General features: G+C 37.6%; 1 protein-coding gene across 13 annotated transcripts in view; it reads right to left on the bottom strand.

The window, feature by feature from the left end:
- The window catches only part of DLG2 (discs large MAGUK scaffold protein 2), a 1965529-nt gene that overhangs the window by 715739 nt on the left and 1223652 nt on the right, over positions 1 to 26138 (bottom strand). For all 13 annotated transcript variants that reach the window (XM_037042840.1, XM_037042852.1, XM_037042842.1 and 10 more), the window contains one exon: positions 14516 to 14569. In XM_037042840.1, coding sequence (XP_036898735.1) covers positions 14516 to 14569 — 54 coding nt within the window. The remainder of the gene's footprint in view (positions 1 to 14515; positions 14570 to 26138) is intronic.

The following is a 26138-nucleotide window of genomic DNA, read 5'->3' on the forward strand; positions in this document are numbered from 1 at the left end:
GAACTTCTCAGTGATAACTCTGGGAAATAATTTGGGTCTGAGTTATGATATATTGAGAAAAAGGAAGTCCCTAGGGGAAATCAGCCATTGAAAGCATTTGGTAGAGGGCTCCCAGAATGAATGCACGTGGGACAATGCCTCTTTGTTTTGATCTTATTGCTAATAGCATAGGAGATTGAGACATTTGGATCTTTTGAAAACCAAATCCTCAAGATTTTTTGTTTTTGCTCAAAATGTTAGTGGTTTTGAAAATGGATTTCTTCTATAAAAATCATAGATCAGAGGTAACTGATGGCTCTATTTCAGATTATATATTAAATGCTTCATATTTATTACTTTATTTAATAAATGGACCTATGAGGCAGGTGATTTTATAGGGAAAAAACTGAGCCCTGGCTGGTGTAGCTCAATGGATTGAGCACAGGCCTGCGAATCAGAGGATCGCAGTTTGATTCCCAGTCAGGGCACATGCCTGGGTTGCAGGCCAGTTCCCTGCAGGCCAACTCCCAGCAGGGGACGCACAAAAGGCAACCATACATTGATATTTCTCTCCCTCTCCCCTTCCCCTCTAAAGGTAAATAAATTAATTAATTTAAAAAAAACCTGAGGTGTAAAATTTTTAAGTAATTTGCTTGGTGTTATAGGACTCGTAGATGAACAAAGAAGGTTATAAATATATGCCTGCCAGACAATAAAGCTAAAATAATTTTTACTGTCAATGTCACAGGCTTTTTAAAATATATTTTATTGATTATGCTATTACAGTTGTCCCAATTTTTCCCTGTCTGTCCCCTTCTATTTGGTACCCCCCATTCCCTCCAGCAACCCCCCTCCTTTGTTCGTATCCATGGATTATGCATATAAGTTCTTTGACTCCTCCATTTCCTATATTGTTCTTAACATCCCTGTTTATCCTGTACCTACCAATTTGTACTTCTTAATCCCTGTACCTTTTCACACATTCTCCCCCTTCCAACTTATAACCCCCCAAAAGGATCTACATATCTATGACTTTGTTTCTGGTCTGCTTGTCAACTTAGTTTGTTTTTTAAATTCAATTCTTGATAGTTATGAATTTATTGCTACTTTAATGTTCACAGTTTTGATCTTTTTTTTCTTATATAAGTGCCTTTAACATTTCATGTAATAATGGCTTGGTGATGATGAACTCCTTCAACTTTATCTTGTCAGGGAAACACTTAATCTGCCCTTCCATTCTAAATGATAGCTTTGTTGGGTAGAGCAATCTAAGCTGTAGGTCCTTGCTTTTCATCACTTGGAATACTTCTTGCCAGTCCCTTCTGGCCTACAAAGTTTCTTTTGAGAAATCGGCTAACAGTTTCGTAGGAATTTCTTTACAGGTAACTATCTGCTTTTCTCTTGCTGCATTCAAGATTCTCACTTTATCCTTAAACTTTGGCATTTTAATTATGATGTGTCTTGGTGCGGTCCTCTTTGTTTGGGACTCTCTGTACTTCTTAGACTTGCATGTCTATTTCCTTCACAAATTAGGAACATTTTCTTTCATTATTTTTTGAAATAAATTTTCAGTTTCTTGTTCTTCCTCTGCTCCTATGGCACCCCTGTAATTTGAATTTTGGTATGTTTGAAGTTGTTCCAGAGGCTTTTTACCCTATCCTCATTATTTTTTTATTCCTTTTTCTTCTTGATGTTCTGATTGAAAAATTTTCTTCCTTGTGTTCCAAGTAATTAATTTGGTTTCTGGCTTTATCCACTCCCCGTAATTATTTTTTCTTTATTTCACTTAGTATAACCTAAATTATTCCTGGGTCTTTTTTATGTTGTTGAAATACTAAATGAGTTCCTTGAGCATCCCAATAGCCAGTGTTTTGAACTCTGCATCTGATAGATTGCTTATCTCCATTTTGTTTAGTTCTTTTTGTTTGTTTGTTTGTCTTTTTTTGAGTTTTGTTCTGTTCTTTCATTTGGGCCATATTTCTTTGTCTCCTCATTTTGGCATCTTTCTTGTGTTTGTTTCTATGTATTAGGTAGAGCTACTTTGCCCCCCTGTCTTAGTAGCATGGCCTAATGTAGAAAAGTGTACCTATAAGTTGAATGGGGCAGAGCCTTAGGTAATCACCAGGGTGGGCAGCCTGTGTGAACTAGGTGGAAGAAGTCTCAGATACAGGGTAGTTACTCTGTAGCTGTGTAGGAAAGGGCTCAGAAAATGAATAATGGTGGCTGCCTGGCCTCTGGAGTTCTGTCCAAGAGAAAACTGACCCCAGCACTCACCTTGGTGCCAGACATTTCAGTTTCTCCCCATATGCCACTGGTGCCCTTCCAGTTGCTGTCCTGCTGCTTCAGCCCAAAGGGAGTGAGTCTTCAAAAGTCCTAAGTCCATTGTGAGCCCTTTAAGAGTAGATGTCTGAGAATACCATAGTTTCTTCTGCCACCCAACCCCCCCACTGATTTTCACAGCCAGAAATTATGAGGACTTACCTTCCTGGCACTGGAATTCTGGGCTGAATGGTCTGGTGTGGGTGGGGACCCTTCAGTCCTGAGGTATCCTCCCTGATTTCTATTCACCTCCCATTCCATGTCTTCATGTATCTGCATCTCTACCCCTCCTAACCTGTCTGGATGAATGTGATTTTTTAAATGTCTTGGCTGTTGGGCTTCCATATGGTTCAGCTTGCTAACAATTCTGGGTGATGGTTGTTTTATAGTTTAATTGTAATTTTTGCTGTGGTTGTGCTAAGAGGAGAGCCTAAATCTCTCAAGGCTTGGACCCTGAATCTCTACTCTAGGTACCCCACAATCCCAGCCTTTGCTGAAAATCAAAGACCTTCCTAAAAAAAGACAATTAACCATTGAATGAGTTCAAATGATGTATGGGCACCAAGGGAAGGGTTTATATTGGAGTAGTCACAAAAGATACAAGGTACCTGAAGGAAAAAGGGCTCATAGACATGGACAACAGTGTGGTGATTGTTGGGAGGGGGGTTAGAGGAGGATAATAAGGGGACTAAATAGTAATGGAAAATAATACAATAAAGATTAAATTAAAAAAGAAACAAGATATCTCCTCATTTTCCAAGAGAATATATAGCTATAGTCACCCCCCAAGAATTGGTTTCTAAAAAATATCAGTGTAGAAAAGTTAATTTAAAAGCTCAGCAAAATTTACCAAGAGATTATAAAATACTCTAAGTATCACACAAAGTTCCTGAGATCCTAGAAAAAAATTGTTAGTATTTCTGCTTTTTTTAATGTTCTAAGTAGTGTTATTAACTTCATCTCAACTGTGATATTCTTCAAATTGAGAGAAGACAGTACAAAAGTTTCAAGCCATTTTTCTTCATTATGCTGCTCTCATTTCCTTCAGTGATTTTGCTTTTTACTTAACTATAACTCTTCCTTTCTATTTCTTATATTAGATCTCACCCAGACACCCATGGTATTCTTTATCATATATAACTACTTACATTTTCTTTCAAAACTATGTGAGAAAGAAAAGACAGTTTAAAAGCATCATATTTTTGAAAGAGTGGTTATGTATAAATGTGTTACATTTTGCAAATAAGCCAATAAATTGGGCATCCCACCCTTGGGTAGCAGCATGAACCTCAATCCTTTTGGCCCATGGATCAAACTAAAACATACACACTTTACCTGATAAGTTATATTTCTACATAAAAACTTAATCTTCACTAAGACAGCTAAATTTGACTAATGCCACTGAAGATAACAATAACATATTGAAAGCCTTCTAATGTACATGAATCTGAGTGAGATGCTTCCTGGAAGTTAAAGATAAGCTAAACATAGTTTTTTAAAGGCTAATATAGAATGATAAGAACTATTACTAAACAAGAAAGAATATGGTAGATACTAATTTTGCACAGTAACAATATCATTTGTTGAACATTTATTTATGAGTCAAGCAATATCTAAGTATTATCTCTAATGCTTCTAACTAATGATCTCTATAGATTTTTAATCAATGTTTCTACCTGTAAAGTGTTTGTGAGTGTGCATTCCCTATAGATGCTAATGGTAATTATATACTTGTACAACTGTAATAACATACTATATTTTTATGAAACAAATCCAAACGCTGAAATTAGAAATGATGAGAATAAGAAAAAGCTTCAGATCATCTTCAGAATCCCCTGGAGAAAGATCCTACATTAAGAACATATGCCCGATGTGTGGCAGAGACCACTGGTTGTCCCTCAAGATTTATTATCCTTTTCTTCCACAGTGATTGAATTGCCAAATTTTTACGTGGGCCCAAAGTAACCAGAATAAAAATTACATGCATGTTCCCTATTACAGCTAGGTATGGCTTTGTGCCTAAGTTCTAATTCTAGGGATATAAGCAAACTCATATTTCAAAGAGAGGAACCATGCTCATTTCTCTGTCCTTCTTCTAACCTACTCCTCGGCATTTGATCATGGTATTGTGTACACAAGGGTAACATTCAAAGGTGAAAGAGCAAGAAGATCAGGTGCTTGGGTCCCTTCAAGACTTTGTGGAGCTGAGCAATTATTCATTTTCTAGACAAGACACATGAACGCTTTCACATGAGGGAAATATGTTTCTATCTTGCAAAAGCACTGTTATTTTCATCTTTGTTATATATAACTGAATATATATATATACTAATTAATATCTGATGAACGACAGTTATTACTCTATTTACAGATGAAGGAAAAGAATCAGAGAAGTTAATTTTCCACAGTTACCCAGCTAGTAAATGGTAGAATCAAAAGAGTTCAAAGTCCACCCTCTAAAGCAGGCAACCTCTTGTGAATTAAATACTATAGAATTGAGGAGAAGGGAGACATTAGACATCTAGACATTAACTTTGTCTAGAATGGCTGACGAAGGATTCCTGGTAGAGATAGCAGTTTTATGAGATCTTAAAAGGATGGGTATGGAGAGAAAGATATTCTGGGCTAATGGAATAGAGTGAACAAGAGCAAGGGGATAAGAAAGCACACAAAAGACTCAAGCAAAGCTTGTAGTTCATTGCTGTTAAGTGTTTCTTGGCTTTATCTATTCAATACATATTCGGGGTACCCACTACACAGAGCAGGCACCAAAAGCATCTTAGTGCTGATAAAAACGTCTATAAGTTCCCAAATATATGAGAAGATGATACTACTGGCAGGGTCCACAGGATAAAGCCCAAGCCCCATAGCAAGCAGACAAGGTCTTCATGATGAGAATCAATCCCACTTTTCCAACTTCACACTGCCGCCCATGCTTCAGTTCTCAGAACATACGAGGGTTGCCGGGCCTCTGACCTTTACGCATTGAGTTCCTTCTGTCTGGAATGCCTTTTCCCTACTCTGCCTGGAAATGTCTTGCTTGTTCTTTAAGAGCTAAACTTCTATTTTCCCCTGATTCCTCAAATGGGATGGTTTCTTACAGCATGTTTCCATAATTCAGTTTCTTCACATCTTTGTTCATTCATTCCTCCACTTCTATAGCCAGCCAGCCCAGGAAAAATGTGCTGTGCTATGGAAGTAACCATGGTGGGAAAGATGGAGCATTTTTTTCTGTGCTTACAGAATTCATACTCTAGGAAGAACTGTCAGCCTTTAAAGAAATAAGGCAGTGTGGTAACTTCAATGGAAAAGAAGAGCCTGAGTGGAAGCACATAGTATGAGCATTATGCCTAACCTCAGTGTCCCAGAAGAAGCATACTCCAGTCTGAACACTTTAGGATGCACAGGAGTGAACCAGGCAGAGACAGGCAAGAGGTGTTTTAACAGCACGTGCTACCTATATGCATTATCCAGTGGACTCCACTAGACTATTAAAGCCAATGTTTTTAAACGCATCCCATGCGATTTAAACACCTACAATGGCAACAACAATAATAACTGTAGAATTAAATGCTGGCTCAGACTGATTCTAAATGTGTTACCATTGAACTTTAGTGAATCCTAATAGTTCTATTTTGTCTTTATTATATGCAATATTTCCTATCCTAGACCGCACTCCCACTTCAGCCCAGCATCCAATGCTTCTTTAGGCTTCCACTGACATCTCTCAAACTTTTGTGTGTGTGAGAATCACCTGGCATGCTTGTAAACACAGATTCCTTGGTCCCAGCCTCAGAGATTCTGACGCTATAGATCTTGGAGAGTTGGAAATTCTGCAATTCTAATAATCTTCCTGGTGGAATCTGAGGCTACCCAGTCACAGAAGGCATCTTGAATAGCAATGTTATAGAGAAAATATACACACGTTATTTTCAAAATTATTTTCTTTTGTTCTTACTCCTGCTCTGCCAGGCCAGGCTCCTTAGATGGTGGTGGCTTCTTTGACCAAGTATACATGAGTCACATATGTGCTATCAGAGGAGTCATTATTAGAAAGAAGGGCCATTGTGGTGACTCTCACCCATCAATCACATTCTCCACTTAGACAACTGTTAGGTTTTACCATTGCCTCCCACCTTAGGTGCAATGTAACAAACCTATACAGTGGGGGCTTCCGGTGGATGAGGAGTTATCCACATTTAAGTGGACAGAGGGGAGGGCAGTTGGAGGACTGGGTGAAAAATGTGAAGGAATTGAGGAGTAAGATTGATGGTCACACAATAGTCATGGGGATGTGAAATACAGAATAGGGAATGCAGTCAATAATATTGTAATAACTATGTGTGGTCCCAGGTGGGTTCTAGATGTATCAGGAGGAAGAGTTTGTAAAGTATATGATTGTCTAACCTTATGCTATACACCTGAAACTACTACAAAAGAATATTGAATGCAAACTGTAATTGAAAAATAAAATGTAAATTAATACAATGATGGGGGACTGGGGGTGGGCTGGGATGTGAGTAAAAGAAAACTGTACTTGAACAATTAAAATAAAAAATAATAAATTAATTAATTAATACAATGAGAGGGTCCTTGGTAGTATCACCCATTGTATTTGTCAAGAAGACGATTTGTGTGAAAGTTATTTGAAAACAATCATAATAGCTTTATAATGTTATGAGAGATTTTATGTAGCAAGTTTTAAATGTTAAAGGTGATTAAATGCAGCCCTCCATAAGGGCACTGCAGGGAATAAAGATTAACGTGGGTTTGCCAAGGGGAAAGTAGGTCAGGTCTTTACTAATTTTTTGATTATTTTAAAAATTCATTTCAGTATAAATAGGAGACTTATAATTTCACAAAAAATGATGGGAGAATCACTGAACTTTTAAGAAAGCTTTCAATAATTGCTTGCATTTTCCTCTGTATTACCATTTATGTGAATTTTAAAAGTTAATAAGCTTTGAAGGGCCATGAAGACAAGGACCATGTGTCTCACATGAACATTTCCTACAGTTCCTGAAGAGAGTGGGGACTATTTGAAAGACATAAAAGAACTCAACTCTAAAAAGTGTGAAGTGAAACCAGCTCTCGAAAGTTGGAAAGATAGTTTTAATGATTAATTAGGTGATATATAAATATATAGTGGTTTCTTGATAAACATTATCTCTCTTTCCCTTCTATTTCTTCCTATTATTTATTGTCTAGAAGAATTCTGTCCAATAGAACATTCTGGAATGATAGACATATTCTACATCTGCACTGTCAAATATGGTACCCACTAGCCACATTGGCTACTGAGCACTTAAAATGTGGATAGTGCTACAGAAAAACTGAATTTTAATTTTATATTTTTAATACAATTTAAATAACCTGTCCCTTAATTGAAGGATCTAAGTGGGAGGCTTGCAGCTAGTCTTGGAGAACAGTCTCAAAGCCAACACAATACAGTAGTTTGTCATTAAGTGCCAATTTGTTGAGTTGAATTGATCCTTATTCTTTTTTTTCTACAGATATGCTTTAAGGTAAAAGAGTGAAAAGAGGAGCTGCAGGATCTAAACAGAAAAAACAGTTTCTGTCATATTGACCAATGTTTCTCAAGCTTTAATATGCATAGAAATCACTAGGATTTTTGTTAACAACATGAGGTAGGTAAGCCATGGACCTACATAAATGCTACCTGCCCTGTCTCTGACCAGCTTCTGCTTTCTTGGCTCAGCAGTTCAAAATTAAATCAAAAGAATTTTTTATTTTATTAAAGGCACATGTATACCCCAATCTTATAACGAATATTTATTAACTACTTTCTACATATTAGGAAGAGTACTCATAACAATCCTGGAAAGTCAAATATTATTACCCCCGCTTCACAAATAATAAAACAGAGGTTTACATATATAATTTGACTTAAGCAAAATTCACCTAAGTATTTACTGGCAGAGATGGGCTTAGAAACCACTTGCTCCTGAATATAAAGGCTAGTCTTTCTCATCAGACTCTTTATTTACTCAAAGTGTGTTATATTGTACAATTGAGCATCAGCCCCATCCAGGCCCACTACCTGTTGATCTTAAATGCAGAATCTGCATTGTAAGATCTCCAGGTAGTTTTTATTCACATCAATATTTGAGAGGCACTAGTATGTTCCATATTTTGCCTTTTAGAGCAAAGTAACAAGTGGAGGCATAAGGAATCTGCTGATTATGGCAGTTGAGGAATTGATTTAGATTGGCTAGGTTTTACTCTGGAATAAATATTGATAGCTTTGCCTCTATTGCCAAATTCCTATTGTCTCATGGGCATAAAGAAGCCAAATATTAAGCTGTTTTCTGAAAGGTAAGGGTTTTTCATTACTCGCTTATATAACATTCCCAACAGATAAAAACATGAACAATATAGTTTTAACAGTGTTCATGAGAAAAACTACAAAAAGAAACAAACTTCTTGGGTGAGAGATAAATGTAGTAAATTCAGCAAATTCTTCCAAAATACCTTGCCATTATTAATCACTGCCAGGAAGGTTCAAAGAAACAAACATGATTCTGCTTTTTTTTTACCTTCATGAGTCATTCTGGAAAACCAGCCAATTAAAAGTGAATAGTAGCCTAAATCACAAGGGTCTGTTATTGCACTAAGTAACTCAGAGAAATTAATGCCTACCTGTCTACCTTGATGACCAAGGGCTTGGTCATCCACTTCTGTAATACAGCAACCTCCTCCTCAGAGAACTCTCACTTCCAGCTTCCTGTTGCTGGAATCCATCAGAATTGCCATCTATACCCTGCTTAACAAATCCTCTTAGTCTCAGGTCCATTCTTTGCTTCCCAAATGAACCTTGGTGCTTCTCTCTATCCTTGAACTCATGTCTTCCTTTCTTTTCTCTCATCTCCCTCCTCACAAACCTTTGCTCACATTATCAGCCTTTAACAGCTGCATCCAATCACCTTTAACACTTAAAACTTGCTATGTAAAATCTCTCTCATAATATTATAAAAATATTATGCTTGTTTTCAAATAACTTTTACACAAATGGTCTTGGCAAATGCAATAGGTGATACTACCAAGGACCCTCTCATTGTATTAATTTAAACTTCATTTTTCAATTACAGTTTGCATTCAATATTCTTTTGTATAGTTTCAGGTGTATAGCATAAGGTTAGACAATCATATACTTTACAAACTCTTCTTCCTGATACATCCAGAACCCACCTGGGAGAACACATAGTTATTACAATATTATTGACTACATTCCCTATTCTGTACTTCACATCCCCATGACTATTGTGTGACCATCAATCTGTACTTCTCAATCCCTTCACCTTTTTCGCCCAGTCCTCCAACTGCCCTCCCCGCTGTCAACTGTCAGTCTGCTCTGTATCCAGGAGTCCATTTCTACTTTGTTCACTGATTTTATCATTCAGATTCCACATGTAAGTTAAATCATATAGTATTTATCTTTCTCTATTTCATTTAGCATAATAGCCTGTAGAAAGGACCCTCTCATATTTTTTATACATTAACTCTTCGTTTTTTCCTCTTACTCCTCTCTTCTCTCACTTCCTCAGGCACTTTTCCAAGCCACAGCCCTGGAATTTCTGGAGCAAATTCCCTTGTCTCCATTATTATTTCTACTTCTGGAAACAAGGTTTCAGACAACATTGTCTCACACTAAGTAAAGTCATTGTACTGCCAGTACTTGCTAGATGTTTCTTTTATTTATTATTATTTTCCCTTAATCATCCTTAATAAAAGAGACATCCACTCCCTGTATTGGTTAAATCAGGCTTTGCTGAAACTTTCATTGTTTATTATCATTGAACCACTAATATTTTTAAAGTGTAAGATTCCTTCTGTTTTACTCATTTTTTTCCTCAAAAAGGGACACACACAGTTTCTTGGCCCTTGTATTCAAAGATTTGGTGTGGTGAATTAGTTTCTGGGTTAGCAAATATTCATTCCTTCCATCACTTTGAGTTTGACAATATGACTTGTTTTGTTAGTGGGGTGTTAGTGGATGTGATGTGAGCAGAGGCTTTAACTATGCTTACATCCTGGGCTTGTCCTCTTGTGTTTCAGCCATCATAATGGAAAGAGCATGCTCTGTGTAATACTGGGCCCCATACTGAAATATGTGAAGCAGAGATGTACCAGCCAACCTAGTAAGTAATCTACAGCCTGAAGCAGCTGACCAGGCCAACCAGCAAACACTTACGGGATAAGTAAATGCTTATTGTTATACGCCACTGATTTTGTGGTTGTGGGTCATAACCCCAAAATGACAAACTCTGGGTGGTACAGTCTCACTGCATAGTGGACCCCATAATGAAAATAGTTTCATATAGGGGATTCCTATTTTGCATGAGGGACTGACTGTGGCACATATAAGGCCCTACACAACCTTAAAATATCATGATATCATAAAAGAATGAGTATATTTGAAGCATCCACATGTAAGAAACTCAGTTGCCCCTTGGTTAATGGCAAGCACTTTAAAAGCTCTGATATTCTTAACTTACCTTCCTAAAAAAGGCAGAAATCTTTCAAAATGTCTGTTGTACCTTTCTTAGACACTTATTTAAAAATTTCCTTTACCACTGATTTCCTCTAGTTATTTAATTGCTGTTGGCATGTATGCCAAGGAATCATTTGCACAAGGGCCATATATTTCTAAAATCAAATTTGGTAATTTGCAAAATTAATATACTTACTTGTAATGAAATTATTTTGAGGATTTTAATATATGTTAAAATCTGCCATTTAGGTAATATTTTTAAAGAAGAAAATGTTCTTATGCAACATGACTGAAATGCTCTGGGGAGCCCTAAAATCATTTTTTCATTAAATAGAAGTGAAATTATGTGAACAACTAGAACATGTGATATAAAAGAGGAAAACAAAGCACGGAGCACTGGGGAATGAGAAAATGGACTGTAAAAGGAACAGTGATTTGTTCAAGGTTACCCAGTGGGTCAGGAAAAAAGGGGCAAGTTGGGCTGATGCTGAGACTCAAAGCATACCCACATGAATGTGTACTAAATCTGCCATTTTTAGTGGATAATGTAGTCATGTTTCTTCTATATAGGGGACAATATTCATATTAACCATTCTCTTGGGGTCTAGCATGTGTTACTTCACAAGTGTTTATCAAGTAAAATGATAAATAAATAAATCCTTAGAAATTGAAACTTGACAAAGCATCATTTCACATACATGATTTCATTATTCTTATAGCCAACCACTCTGAAGTAGATATTATATAATTCCTGTCTTATAGATTAATTTAGGTCCAGAAAAATTAAATGAATTACCCAAGAACACACTGCCATGAGTATTGAGACATTTTCACCATACCTAGATATTCAGCAAAATTCTTTACAGATTCTAACTCAAGAAGGCTCAAAGAGGGTTGCATTAACCATAAAACAGTTGAGGGCAGGGGAGCAAAAAGCTCTTTGAGGAACTCAAAGTCATGTACAAAGTTGATATTTAGGAGAACGAGAACAGTTTGATTGCCTTATTTTATGTGGGTGATCTTACTAGCTAATTACTTGGGATATCAATTGGGCATGTCTGTACAAAATTCTCAAATCCTACTGGTAAATTATTTGTGCATGAGGGCATCTGGCAGGTAAGCCATGAAAACCTTGCTAGAAGGCTTTAAAATAATATAGATTTACCCCCCAAGAAAGCAGTCCTACTCATAAAAATACATTTCTGTGCCCCGTGTCTGCTTCTTCAAAGCATTGCTCATTTGCTTTGCCAATGGATACAAAAAAGGTTTATTATAGTAAAGATATTGGATTCCTTAATATAGACATGGATCTCTGCCTCAAGGGTACTAAAGCCTCTGTGACAAGTAGTGTTCTACTGAAAACTACATGTAGCAAAGGAGTAAGAAAGCAAGGAAAATCTGTTCCCGAGTGGACAGGCTGAAAACATGGGAGGGGAGGAAGAAAGGAGCATGACCAGCATTAAGAGCCCAAACTCTACAGCCAGGCTACCTCAGTTTATTCTTGGCTTTGCCTCTTACTCTGAAACCTTGAGAAAGTTAGTCAACTTCTTTATGACTCAGTTTCCTCATCTATAAAATGGAGAAATTAATAGTATCTATCTCATAGGGTTATTATGAGGATTAAATGAGCTAATATTTGTTAGTGCTTAGAACAAGTCAGGTATACAGTAATCCCAATATAAATGTTTAGTAAGTATAGGAGACCATTCTGTGTGGCCTGGGCCCACCTCCCACTCGGAGATGTGCAGGACCCATGCCCATGGATAGGTTCTCCCGTGGGGAATCAGGCCTGTATTGGACCTAGACTGCTATGAGACTTGCTTTTGATAAAACTCCCTCACCCTGAATTGAGACAGCAAACGCTTACTGTAACTTCCTAAAATCCATGGTAACCACCTAAAGTGAACCTGTGCATAGTAAATGAGGACCATCATGTAATGTGCTCAGAGAAGAAATAAAGGCCTGTCATGGCAAGGGCCGAGGCTTTTCTCCTCTTGAGAGAAAGGCCATGCTGTCCCTTTTCCTCCACAGGACTCAGTAGTCCATGTGAATTTCTCTTGCCTCATCTACAATGTGGCGGACCCCACAAGCTGGGGTCTGCATCAAGTAAGTTAAAGAAGGAAAAATGAGTGAGAACTAGAATACTTGACACTGTGTGCTTCATGCATCATTTTGCTTCTTTCTAACAGAGTTCTTTACTTTCCACAGCGGGGGCCACTTGATTCTTACCGGGAAGCTTAACCCCATTTCCGGTCTGACCCCAAACAGCTCTTATTCAGAGAAATTCAAGAAGCCCTAGTTCAGTAGTTCAGGTGACTCAGCATTACGTCAATTTTGCTGTTATTCTTGTCCTGACCCTGTGTCCCAGTTTTAGTCACTTGCTCCTGTAATCAAGTCCCCACCTTGCACGGCAGCTCTAGCATTCTGCTCCCCTACAGCTGAGTTCCAGCTTGCAGGACCTGCTCAGGTCCTCCTGCCTCTGAGGCAGGCGTCTCCCAAAGGGCAGCCTCTGCACCAGAAACTACACTTCGTTGGGTGCGCAGTGTTTGGATCTTTGAAAATTAGTTGCTTGTATTTAAAGGTTCAGACTTTTACATCAAAGTGCAAAATTCCAAGCTCTGATGAACCATTGGATGGTCTGACGGCACTTGGTCCCCATTTCTCCTTGGTACCAACCCACTGGAGCTCAGTGGCAACTGCCCCCTTTGGAAGGCTTTGTGCTTTCGTTTCCCCACTGCTTCATTTGTTTCTGGGTCTGAATCTAGATCTGTCTGCTTGGCCCTTGCAGACATTTGAGGTTCAGACATTTGAGGCTGCTCTAAGACTGAAAGTAGCTGGTATTTACCAAGCCCTTATTTTGTACAAGGTATTCTTCTAAGTGGTTTATATCCTGTACTCATTTAACCAACATTCAGAAATCTGTTCTTATATCCATTATTGCAATCCTTCTCCTTGCTTCAAACTCTCTGTATGCATGTATGTGTATCTGTTCCATTTTTCCAAATCACTACTCTCTACTCACCAGCTAAGGGCCACTTACAAAGGTTTGCTGAGTTTCCATAATGTCAATCACTCACCCATACTATGGCCTGTTGCCTGTCTAATCTCCCTTGTTTAAAGAGACTGTGCTGTCAAGAACTTTGGCCACCATAGTGGTTGCATTTCGGCTATAGAATCTCAGGTTTTACTGGTCTGACAGATCCTATCATATCATATTTCATGCTTTTACAAGACCATACATTTTATTATATATTGCCTTCACACTCACAAAACTATTCCTCCAGTTCTTGTTAGAAGTCCAGAAAAATCCACTAAATATTTGTTGACACTTACTTATGTTTTAAGATCTATAACAGAAATTGATTTGAGTATTCATTTACTAAGGGATACAAAGAAGTCTGTTCATCTCTTCCATGTGCAATTCAATCCCTTTTCAGTGGACCACCTGGGAAACTAACATTATTTGAACACAATCAACTATTTTTTTCCCTCATGATAAGCTCTTGTGCTTTACAAAACAATGATTAAAAGGAAAGTGTTTACATGACTAAGCTGAGATTTAGCAAATATAAAAAAAACTCACAAAATTCACTGTACACACCATTCCATATAATTATCTGGATTGCATAAAACAAAATATATATTAAATTTAGCTGATTAAGTTGTATGTAATTTTTTAAGAAAGTCAATAAAAATGTTACTTACATAAGGAATCGTGTCCAAAGTATCTGTGTTGACAATTATAGGAGCAGGGCTGGCCTGAAAAACAGAAGTAGAAAAAATTTTAAGTCACAAGTACTGCACTCTGAGAGTCTGTGAACTTACTCACAAAGAAGAGCTCAGCAGTGTTTCCTGAGGACCTGTATAGCCAGTGTGTCAGGTGGGAGAAAAAATGAAATAGCTCCAAGTTCTGACATCCTCCAAATATTCGTGTGCTGTATTTACCACATAATGAAATGAGTAAGCAATAGAATTTATAACCATTTTTTCTTAAATTTTATCTGACAGTACAGGAGATGAGGATTTGTTATGCTTACAAGGCAAGGTTTCTAATAAATTGTGTGAGAAGTAAAGTTGGTAACATCTCTTTTTCAAAATGGCTTTGCTAAATACATTTGGTTTCCCACTCTAAGAAGCAAAACTAAATCTAAACCAACAATTACAACCCTTCTCTTTAAACTGTCTTTTGAGAGTATGTTGTATTTAATGCAAAATACAGAAGAGTTCACTTAGACATATATGTTTAGCTGTCATCATACATGCTAACATACATGCTGTTGTCATATCTTTTCTTTGTTATTTATATACCTCTGGTAGCATATCTTAGAAATCTTTAGATAGAAAATTAAAACTTAGACAAAGATGGCAGAACATCATACTGGATATGTTAAAGTTTCTTTTTTAAAAAAAATTGTATAAACTTCAGTTATTTGCCTTAAAGTTGAGTAGGAATCTGTGTAAAACTGATATAGGAGAGCTACAAGCCAAGTCATTAAAAAATAAGAGATTGCAATCTGTATTTGCATCAACCAATCTGACTTCATGAATATTGAACAGACCTATCTTTATTTTCTAGTTTCTAGAATTTGCACAGCAACTTTCCCTTCATCCCCTGAAGGATCTTTAATCTCCTTCCCAAACTGCAGATTTCATTTAGATAGAGGAAACACTCTCATCATGAATAATCGAGAGGTGTTCTATACGACATAGTGTTTTTGGCAAGTACTAAACTTCCAAGACATTTTATTAGATGTGCCCTCTGGAGTTAACAGAGTTGTCAACTTTTTTGTGTCAATCTGTGCCTATGACATCCTAATAGCATGAGAAAATAAACAGCAATCCAGCAGATTTTACAAAACAAAAATCCACATTTTAACTAAAAACCCTGGGATTGAGAACATAACCCTGGTTTTTGTGTCTATATAGTGGGTCAGCTAGATGTTCCTGGTTTATTCATGAACTCTTAGAGCACATACCTCGTGGGTAAAGGGGGATTTGGAGAAAGAGAGTTTTCACAGGACTTAAAAAATATATCAGTGCTTGTCAAGAAGTATGTGGTGTGGGGAGGAAAACATGAGGTTTAGAATTAGAAGACCTGGGTTCAAATTTGTTTTATCAAATTCCTAATTATGTGATTTGAGGGCTCAGCAACTTCCCTGTATAAGTGTTCTGGGGGGTAAGTGAGGCCTTTACCTTGTTCTTCTTCTCTGTAAAATGGGGTTAGAAATAATTACCTTCTCAAAAGTTTGTTTCAAGAATAAATGAGGTGATATATTTGAATGTTTGTAAGCTAAAATTCAGAATCTATGTTAAATATTATTAGTAGTAAGTGTGAGGATCCACCATCAGATGGTTTGTGAACTGTTTATACCCCAGAGGTCTCAACACTATGTTTATGGCTATAACTGCACTACAGAGAATTGATTACATTATGTACTTACCATTTATTAAATGCACGTTACTTGCCCAGGCATAAGGATATGCACATGTGTTCTTATTAGACTCCACAAAAACATATTGTTGAGGCATTATTATCACTATGTCTATGATATAGATGAGAAAAATGAGGCTCAGGGAAAACAAGACCTGAGATTTAACAGTAACCTTTCTAACTTCAAAATCCATTCTTTCCTTCCTAAACTTCTCCATGATCCAGGATCTATTAGGGGTATCCAACCTTTTGGCATCTCTGGGCCACACTGGAAGAAGAGTCGTCTTGGACCACACATTAAATACACAAACACTAATGAAAACAAAAACATCTCATAATGTGTTAAGCAAATTTCTGATTTGGGGTTGGGCCACATTCATAGACATCCTGGGCCACATGGGCGTGTAGGCTGCGGGCTGTGGGTTGGACACCCCTGAACGTGGCTCCATCACAAAAGTCACATGGACTGGAGATCTCCAGCTAGAGTACCATGAAGACCTCAGCAAAGCAAAGGCCACCCTGAAGGCAAGAGATGCCTCAGGGTCTTGCACATTAGATGTTGAAAGCAATCTGGAGATGCCTTAGTGGCTTTTGTTGTTGTTATTGTTTGTTTTTACTTTTGATGCCATCTCTCCTATGCTTTCTAATTGGTTCCCAGGACACCAGAAAGTGATGGTGCCTTTCACTGAGTTTCTGAGTAACCCACCCATTAATTGTATTTCACCTACTATCTAGTATAGTATGATCAATAAATATGTATTGATTTGATTTGGGGATTTCATCCTATGTTATTTTTTTCCCTATAGATTGTATTAATGTGGTCTGGGAACACACTTTATACACAAATCCATTTCCCATACAGTGCCACCCATCACTTTTGCATGTTTATGCTGCTATTTTCCATCTCATGCATGTAAATTTGGTCTTTCCACTCAGACTCGTAAGTTTAGAAAATAACAATGATTGTATATTTCCCTAGAATTCTTTACAGCACCTGGCTACACAGAAGGAGCTCAGTAAATACTTAGGAATTATTGACTAAATGTATCTATAAAGTATAGATGAGGGTAGAAAGAAATATAAAGCTGTCTAAGCTTTGAGACATTTCTAAGAAAACTCAAAAATCTCTAGTTACCAATAACATGATGACTGTGACTACTTTTCCAATGTCAACTATCTTATTTCTTTAACCAGTCATTATTACTTAACTATTCAGCTTTTATAAAATAATAATTATTTCATAATTCCAGGATATGGACAATGTGGATGTTGAAGTAGAATCTACATTCCAGAAGCCACAATTATACCTACATCTATAAAACTCATTAAAATGCATGAACATACAGGATGTGTGACTTATGTGAACACACACATCACATACATGTGACATTGGCAGCTCCCTGGTGAGACTGGCAAAGAGATGCCATGGTGGGTTATTCTGAATAACACACTATGCCACTGTGCTACTAAGCCAGGCTCTCCGGAGGTCCCCCATTGCTCTGCTCCAGGACCCTCACAGTCCGCCCCAGATCACTTTTACAGAAGCTTCCTGGAATCTTTTAGATAGTCAATGGCACATATCATTGGGGAATAAAAATCAAGTGTCAATAACACAGAGCACAGTAGAAATCTAAGTACAGCCCAGGAGTGTGTTCTTCTCACCAGTTGGCAATTTCAGGTCTTCCCTTGGTTCAGCCTGACTGCTATTTCTTGTCTCACTTTTGAAATCATGTGAGTCCATGCCTAGTTTGATCCATTTAGTTTCTGAGTCTTAAAACCAATTATTCAGTTACTCTGATGGTTCCTTCTAAGCTTTATCTCCACACTTCACATTGCCCTACAATCCCCACATTATCTTTCTCCATATTAGATATTCTCCTTAAATTGAATCCTTAAATCAAACTGCTAACTTAGCAGATTCCAGTAACCCCCTTCAATGTGCTTATTTCCTTTAATTGAAAAAAGATTTGTAACAAAATAAAAAAAAATATCCTTTTTAATCAGAAGTTTCAAGGCTTGACTTTATGCAAATCTAGGCAAACTAAGACTTAAAACTTAAGAAAATTAATCTATCTTGGGTACCACAAACTGTAAGATGTAAATGGCTTGTCTTTTACTTTACATTCTCTTCCATCTGGAGAAAGCAACTTTACAAAAAGAGGGAAGAATAATTATAGAGATGCAAGAAGCAAGCAGAGACTACTAATAAAATCTGAATTATCAGATCAAGTTATTCATGGATTCTACCACCTTCTTGTCCTTGGGTTACATGGAATACCCAAATATTTTTATATTGTATCAGTAACTTTGTTTACACTAGGAAAAATAAACTTCTGTTGTTAGATAAAATGAAAGCAAATGTTTGAAGGAGTTCATTGATTCTGATTAAAGTGGTTACTGCTTGATATTTTTAAGTGCCAAATCTGAGAAATGCCTCTGAGTAAATGGGTAAGTAGTCACTAGGTCAGTTTCAAGGAGGAAGCCTCTGCCAGCAAGGTATTGAAAGGGGAGGTAGAGAAACCAGTGGGTCCAAGGACGCACTCTGGGAAGCTTAGGTCTGACAAGTGGTATGCTTGGTAGTAGAAATGTCAAACGACTAACTCCAGGCTGATGCCTAAACTTTTAAGAAGCAACATGGAAAAGGAAAGAAGCCCACATGGTTAACTGACTTAGATATAGGAGGACTGATCAGTAAAAAAAATACTGATGGGGCTTAGAATTGAGCAGGACTTTCAGCTGACCTGAAACATGCAAGTAGAAGGCAGGTGGTTGTCAACAGGCCAAGCTAAACAGGAGGTAAAATATGGCGAGAATAATGAGTTGCTTTGGGGGCTGAGCGTCTTTGGCTTATCTTCTCAGCCTTAAAGGACAGGCCCTATGACTTTTATCGGAAGTATGGCATGGCAATTTTAAATGAAATGGAAGCCACTGAAAGTTTTAAAATGAGTCCATTTTATGTATGTACATGATTTCACTAAGAATGAGCTTAAGAACCCAGAACTTCACAGTAAATTTTAGCTGCTTAGATGGACTGCTACAAGATGCCACATTAGCAGTCAGACCATTCCTTGAGCCTAACCAAGAAACTAGAATTTGGGGTTACTAACCACATCTTCAATTAGGTATGAAATGAGATAGTTAATATTAAGTACTAAGTGGAATGCTAAGGATTAAACTCAGAATAACCTTATTTTCTATCAGATTTTTCTCTCTCTAACCTGTCCATCATGTTGGCCCATTCTGGAAATAAAAAATATGATGTTTTGGGGAGGGGGCCTTCATTCTGGATTTCCTAAATTACACTCTAGTTCTCTGTTGGGAATGAAACCCTTTCTTTCCTCTACTTCTTCCCTGTAATGTTGGGCTGGAGCCTCAAACCCATAGGAGTTGGCAGAGTCCTACTCCTCATTGAAGGACTTACCTGGAACCTGCAATTGCTGGGCTGAGAAGCATCACTATCTAGAATCTTGTGATACCATGACCCAGACACACCCAAATCTCCTGATACATGAACGCTGGTATAAGTAACAATAAGGGCAAGTACTTACATGGCACTTATTATATCCCTGAATTTATTTAATCCACATATAATCAATCAGACAAGTCCTTTTATTTTTAATTTACAGGTGAGGAAACAGGTTAAATGACTTTGGAGTTATACATATGATAGAAGGAGGATCTTCAAACCCAAGCAATCTGACTTGGAGCCCCCACTGTTGATAGTACTGCCTCTCACAATGAAATCAGACTTTTAGAGAGTTTTAAACCAAAACTCTTGAGATTTTAATTTCCACTGCTCACCAACAACTTGGAAACCAGCTCAAATCAGACCGATCCACCTTGATCCTGCGAGTGCCTGAACCCTCCCCTCTTCACTCTGGCTCCCCTACTGAGCCCACCATATGCTGTGAACAGCCTGCAGGAGGCCAGATCCAGGAGAAGGCTAAGGGCACAGGCACCCCCAGGCTGGCTGCACCAGGATTGTTGTTTTGTAAGCTCCAAAGAAAATTTTTGGAAAATGTCTGATTAAGGACATATTATTGATAGTTGTGTGAGAGAAGACAAATAAAACATGAAGAACAAATATACTCTGTAGTCACAAAACTTTAAGGCTGGGGCTTTAATGATTATTTAATTCTGCCTTTTCATTTTACAAATATGAAATAGAGAGAGAGAAAGGAAGTGGCATGTCCCAGATCTCACAATTATTTAGTATTAAAAATGAAAACAGAATAATAACAAGAATAACAATAATAAACCATCAAGCATTTATTGAATTTATTATGTCTCAGGGACTGTGATAAATATTGAAGACATATAAATGTATATAATTCTCAAAATGTTCTAAGGAAAATATTATTATTATTTTTGTTTTTTAAAAAAGAAGAAATAAAAAAGAACATAAAGAAAGGAAGGGTCAGAGTGGCTTAGTCACTTGCCTACGGTCACAAATCTCAGAGTACCACAACCAGGTCTCAAGTCCATGTCTTTGTAGCCCCAGGAACCGTGCTGGGAAGCACCCACAGCTCCTGCTCCTGAGTTTTTCCAGGCTACCAGGATAAAAATGCAGTTATTTTCTGCCCTGAAAGCTGTTAGTTTCTTTTTCACAGTCTGAAGAGAAATTTCTCACCATACTGACTCAGATTCAATTCCCCAGTTCTCAGAGGGTTTCTAGGTCCCTTAATTTCTTGCAAACCACTTGAAAAAAAATGGGGCAATGTTATTTTCCAGTTAACCTATTTCCCAAGAAGTTAGCTGGAGAAATAATGCATGTGAGGTGAAAGAGAGATGCTCTCTATATAGGTAAGGCTATTTTATTTATTACTGCGGTTATTTTTGCTTTCCTAGATTTTCTTCTTTTCATGTTCTGTCTCTACAAGACCAACCATGTGGGCACAGTCCAATATGGTATAGATCAATACTGTATAGCTCTGAGTCACCACCAATAGTAGCACCAAGGGGTTCTGGCTTGTCACTTGGTTCGCCCTTACCCTGCAGTGACATAGGGTACCCATGCTACAGGTGAGGACACTGAGGCACTAACTGATGGGTGGGTAAGTGAACAAGAGTGAGTGCTAAGGCTTGGCTAGCCAAGGCTTAACTGTAGGTTAATGGTTATGTCAGGATAGCTCAAGGGAGCAATTTTGGAGGAAGCGAAGACCTTGGTCCCTCTCCCTAGCATATAACCAAATGCATTGATGACTACCTACCTAACTTGCCACCCATTTAGCTCAGAAAATAGGAAGGAAGAATGATAGATTCATGTTTGCCTTGAACTCGGTCCAAATCTGCTTACCTGAACTTCCTTAATAATAAATACAATATATCCCCAATTTACAGAAAACGGAGGCAGAGATGTTAAGTATCTTTCCCAAGTTTATCCAGCTGGTAATAGCGGGGCCAGTGGTCAATCCTGCTGGTCTAATTCCAAAGTGGGTAACTTTTTAAAGATTTTATTTATTTATTTATTTAGAATGGAATTTATTGGGGTGAAATTGGTTCACAAAACCATACAGGTTTCTTGTATACAACTAAACTAAACGCCACCTGCACACTGCATTGTGCACATATCACCCCAAGCAAAGTCTCTTTCTGGCCCCATTTCCACCCCCTCTGCCCACATCCATCTTCCCCTACCTGCCTTTCCTTCTGACCATCACCACACTGTTGCCTGTGCCTATGTGGGCTACTTTTACAATCACAAAACCACTGTTTTATTTCTATATTAAAATCCTATAAGTACCTAGAAGTCTGCTCTCATCAACACACATTCTCTCTGATCTTTGAAAATCCACCACAAGTATTTCTGCCCTTTGGATTCAAGTGTTAACATGTCTGCTTGAGCCTCCTTTACAACGCAAGGTCCTGTAATATTTTTCAGAAAATGGTTGATATCTTGAGGACCGCAGTTAGGCTGAATTGGACACCTCTTTATTCCCAGTGCGGAAAAGATGAGGCAGTCTGGAGAATGAGGTACAGAAACTAGCGATTTAGAGCCAAAGAGAAGTTTTTAAAAAATATGCTTTCTCTAGAATCTATTCCACTTGAAATAAGAGATTAAAATTGCTTGTACTGTTAGTTATGAAATCTCTTTAGATATTCATCCTGTACCCTCTGCCCATGCCTCTTTGCACTTAGGATAGAAGGCTGAAATAAAGACTCACCAAAACTAAGTCTGCAGATCATCATTGAAACTCAGATTGATAATTATGTTAGATTGATCACTGATAACATGCCTTATCACTTATAAATTGTGACCACACACATTAGATTATTTAATTCTCACAGGAAGAAGAAATGGAATTAGCATTGATTGAGCAAGCAAGCAACCACAGTGTGCCTGAAAATATGGTAAGCTTTATAACCTGTGTTTTCTTGTTCACTCCACACAAAACTCCTGAGAGATTGTGGAATTTTCCCTTGTCTATAGATAAGTAAAAAGAGGTTCAAAGAAAGTCAGTGAATTTCCCAGAGTCAGAAAGAAGCAGAGCTGAGATTCAAACTCAGATCTGCTGATTCTAAATTCTTTGTTCCTCCCCGTTATTCCATGATGCCATAAATTCCACTGATTCACATTGAGCCTTTATAACCTCAACTGCTTTATTTGTGCATGTACTCTCTGAAGATTACACCCAAAAAAATGGAGTCATTAGCTCAAGTTTCAGATGTGATTTAGTCAATGTGCCCCATGCCACAATAACCTACCTGCTTAATTCACTGATTCACTCCCTGTGGTGCTATTCCTGGAAAGATCCATGTGGATACCACCTGTTCCTTCCCACTAAGCCACCAAAGAACTACCATGTTAGCAGTGTAGTTGTATTTGCCAGGCATAGGTACCAGAATTGTGAGCAACCAGTCAATAACCTGGTTCATCAGACTAAAGTTGGACCTATTTATTCTATAGCATGCAGATCAATAAATAATTGCTATTTAGTTTCCTTCTCTCTTCATCTTTTCTCCCATTAGGCCAGGGTTCTCACTGCAAGCATATGCCTTGTATGCCTGCTATAAGGTCACTATGTACATTTCTTCCTTCTCCCACATCCTGAATCAATCATGGTCCCCTTCCTATCTACCTAACCAAATTCTATCCATCCTGCAACGACAATCTCAAGTCCCAGACTCTCCATGAAAGTTTCCTTAATCCTCACTGCAAGTCTCCATCTATGTATCTTTATACTACTTCAGTTCTCAATGAATTATAAGTATTAGAATAGTTACAATATATATTATAAATAAATATTATTTATATAATACATACTATATATTATATTTATAAAATATGTATATTATAAATAAATATTAAAGGACGGGTGTTATGTGGAAGCACCAAGCCTTGACATTCATAGTGAATGCTTCCTTCTGCTCTTAAAGATGTTGCTGGCTGAGTGGTTCACATGTGATATTTTTTATCTTCTTGTTGAAAATGTAATTGTTTTGAGGGCATATCTCTCATTTTACTTCATTTTCTTACCAGTCATCTCCACCTATACTCCTAATACTGCTTGGAATACAATATATTTAAAAGATATTTGCTATTAGTTTTTAAACCCATGGAACAAAAGCTTTAACAAGAGATGGAGCCCTGGCTGGTGTAGCTCAGTGGATTGAGCTCCGCCCTGCAAAGCACACGATCGAGGTTCAATTCCCAGTCAGTGCACATGCCTGGGTTGCAGGCCAGTTCCCAGCGGGGGAACTCATGAGAGGCAACCATACATTGATATTTCTCTCCTCCTCTCCTTCCCTTCCTCTCTAAAGATAAATAAATAAAATAAAATATAAATTAAAAAAAGAGATGGGATCCATGAGGAAACATGAGTTAACAGATTAGTTCAAATGGATACAAAGGGTTACTTGCATGTTGTCCTCTCATAACTTGTAACACACTGCCTGGTATCACTGACTACAAGCCTATGAATTAACATGCTATAGTTATGGTCATTATACAGATAAGGAAAATAAGGCATGAACCTATAACACAACTTGCTCAAGGTCACTAGACTAACACCAGTGGAGGAAAGGCTCACTCTTTTAAACAACAAATCCATATTTTCATTGTATTATCACCCTGTGTGGAGCCAAAACATAGCTGCGATTAGTTCCCTGCACTAACCTATTTTCCCACTGCACATTTCAGAATTGGAGAGGCAGGAGGAAGCACAAGATTTGGTGGAAAGCTAAGGACTGAAAGGTTCTGAGAACTGAGATGGTATCCTATGCACTTTAAAAACATTTCAGAAGACATATCACAAAACACTCATCTAAAACTAGACATTTGTTTGAAGTACCATGTTTTATCTTAAAGAATTTTGTAGTAGTTTTACATTTTATTTCACAATCATCTGTTTTAATACATAAATAATACTTCAGTTATTTATAATGGAGTCAACCTTACATCTCAAATAGTTGCTACACAGCTATTAAGATTCAGGAAGTTCATCTCCCTGGAAGTAACCACCACCCTGCTGAGGAATTACGTCCCTGACAGAAACATGGCTGGACTGGGAGTCAGGAAATCCCAGTTTTAGGTCCAGCAAGTTCAGTAACAGGGTGAAAGCCAAGTCACTCAACCTCCTTCCTTTATTTCTGTATTTGAGAAGTAAAGAGTAAAAATAATGGGCTCTAAAAATCTATGTCTCATCAAGGATCTGATTTCACTCATACATTTTTTCCTTGTTGGGAAATACTAAAAAGAAACCAGTGATGCTATACAATTCTTCCTTCTGGAAAGCAATGATGTCTGCTTTTATGTTCAGATACAGAGAGTTAGAAGCCATAATGTGTTAAAGGCTTGCATAAATAAGACAAGAGTAAAATTAAAAAAAAACAATGGTATACAAAGTGGCTTCTTATTAATTGGCTAAGGGATGAGGTTCTATATGTCTGAGAAAGGGCACCTAAAATCCATTTGTAATCCTATCGTTCTATGTTTATAGCCCATATTTTGTTTTGCTTATGAATCAGCTAATTTTATGGACTCAAGACCATGAAATTAATGACAAAAATTATCTTCTTTATTAAGGATTCACAATGGAATATGCAATAGAAAGAAAGAAATCAGTCAGTGAAAGGCAAGTATCATAAATTCTCACTTATAGGAGGAATCTGATGAACAAAATAAAATAATGAGCAAAACAGAACCAGAGACATGGAAACAGGGAACAGACTGACAGCTGCCAGAGGGGTGGAGCCGGGGGAGTGGTGGGAGGAAGGGGGGAGGGATTAGTCAAAAACATATGTGAGTGGCCCATGGACATAGACAACAATGTGGGGATTGAATGTGGGAGCAAGGGGTGGACTTGGCAGAGGAGGGCAAAAGGGAGGAAACTGGGACAACTGTAAGGGAATAAACAAGAATCTTTTCAAAAACATGTGACGTGAAACAGCAAATTATCATCAGTCTTGGTCTTCTATCTTGCCTTTCACCATGTCCTATAGCATTATCTCAAAAAAATTTCCTAACATCTAAATTCATCTTTCATTTTTTTCCTCTTCCAACCATAATTTAATACCAGATCCTATACTGCAAGTTTAAAACATTGCAGGCTAAGCCATGGAGAAATTCTTAAAAGTTGATCAATCTCTATTCTACCCATTTTTCTTCAAAATACATGTTCTATTTGGCGTTTTTTTTTTTCAATAAGAAAAAAATCATGGAAACAGAATAAATAAAAGGGAGGAGTGAATAGGGACTAGAAAAACAGAGGTTGGCCAAACACTGCCAGCATTTGCTGGTACCAAGGAATATATTCTGCAGATGTGTCTGTATGTTGTCACCGACTAGGCAATGAACTCTTTGTTCTACAGCCAAGAGTCTACAAATTTCTGGGCCCCAAATGCCAACCAGTTCCTAGCCCCACAGTAGTTCTAGCTTCCCAGAGTGGCAGTGTGTAC

The sequence above is a fragment of the Sturnira hondurensis genome, unplaced genomic scaffold (genome assembly GCF_014824575.4).
Source record: "Sturnira hondurensis isolate 20B ecotype Veracruz unplaced genomic scaffold, ASM1482457v3 Scaffold0003801, whole genome shotgun sequence".
In the NCBI taxonomy this organism is placed as follows: domain Eukaryota; kingdom Metazoa; phylum Chordata; class Mammalia; order Chiroptera; family Phyllostomidae; genus Sturnira; species Sturnira hondurensis.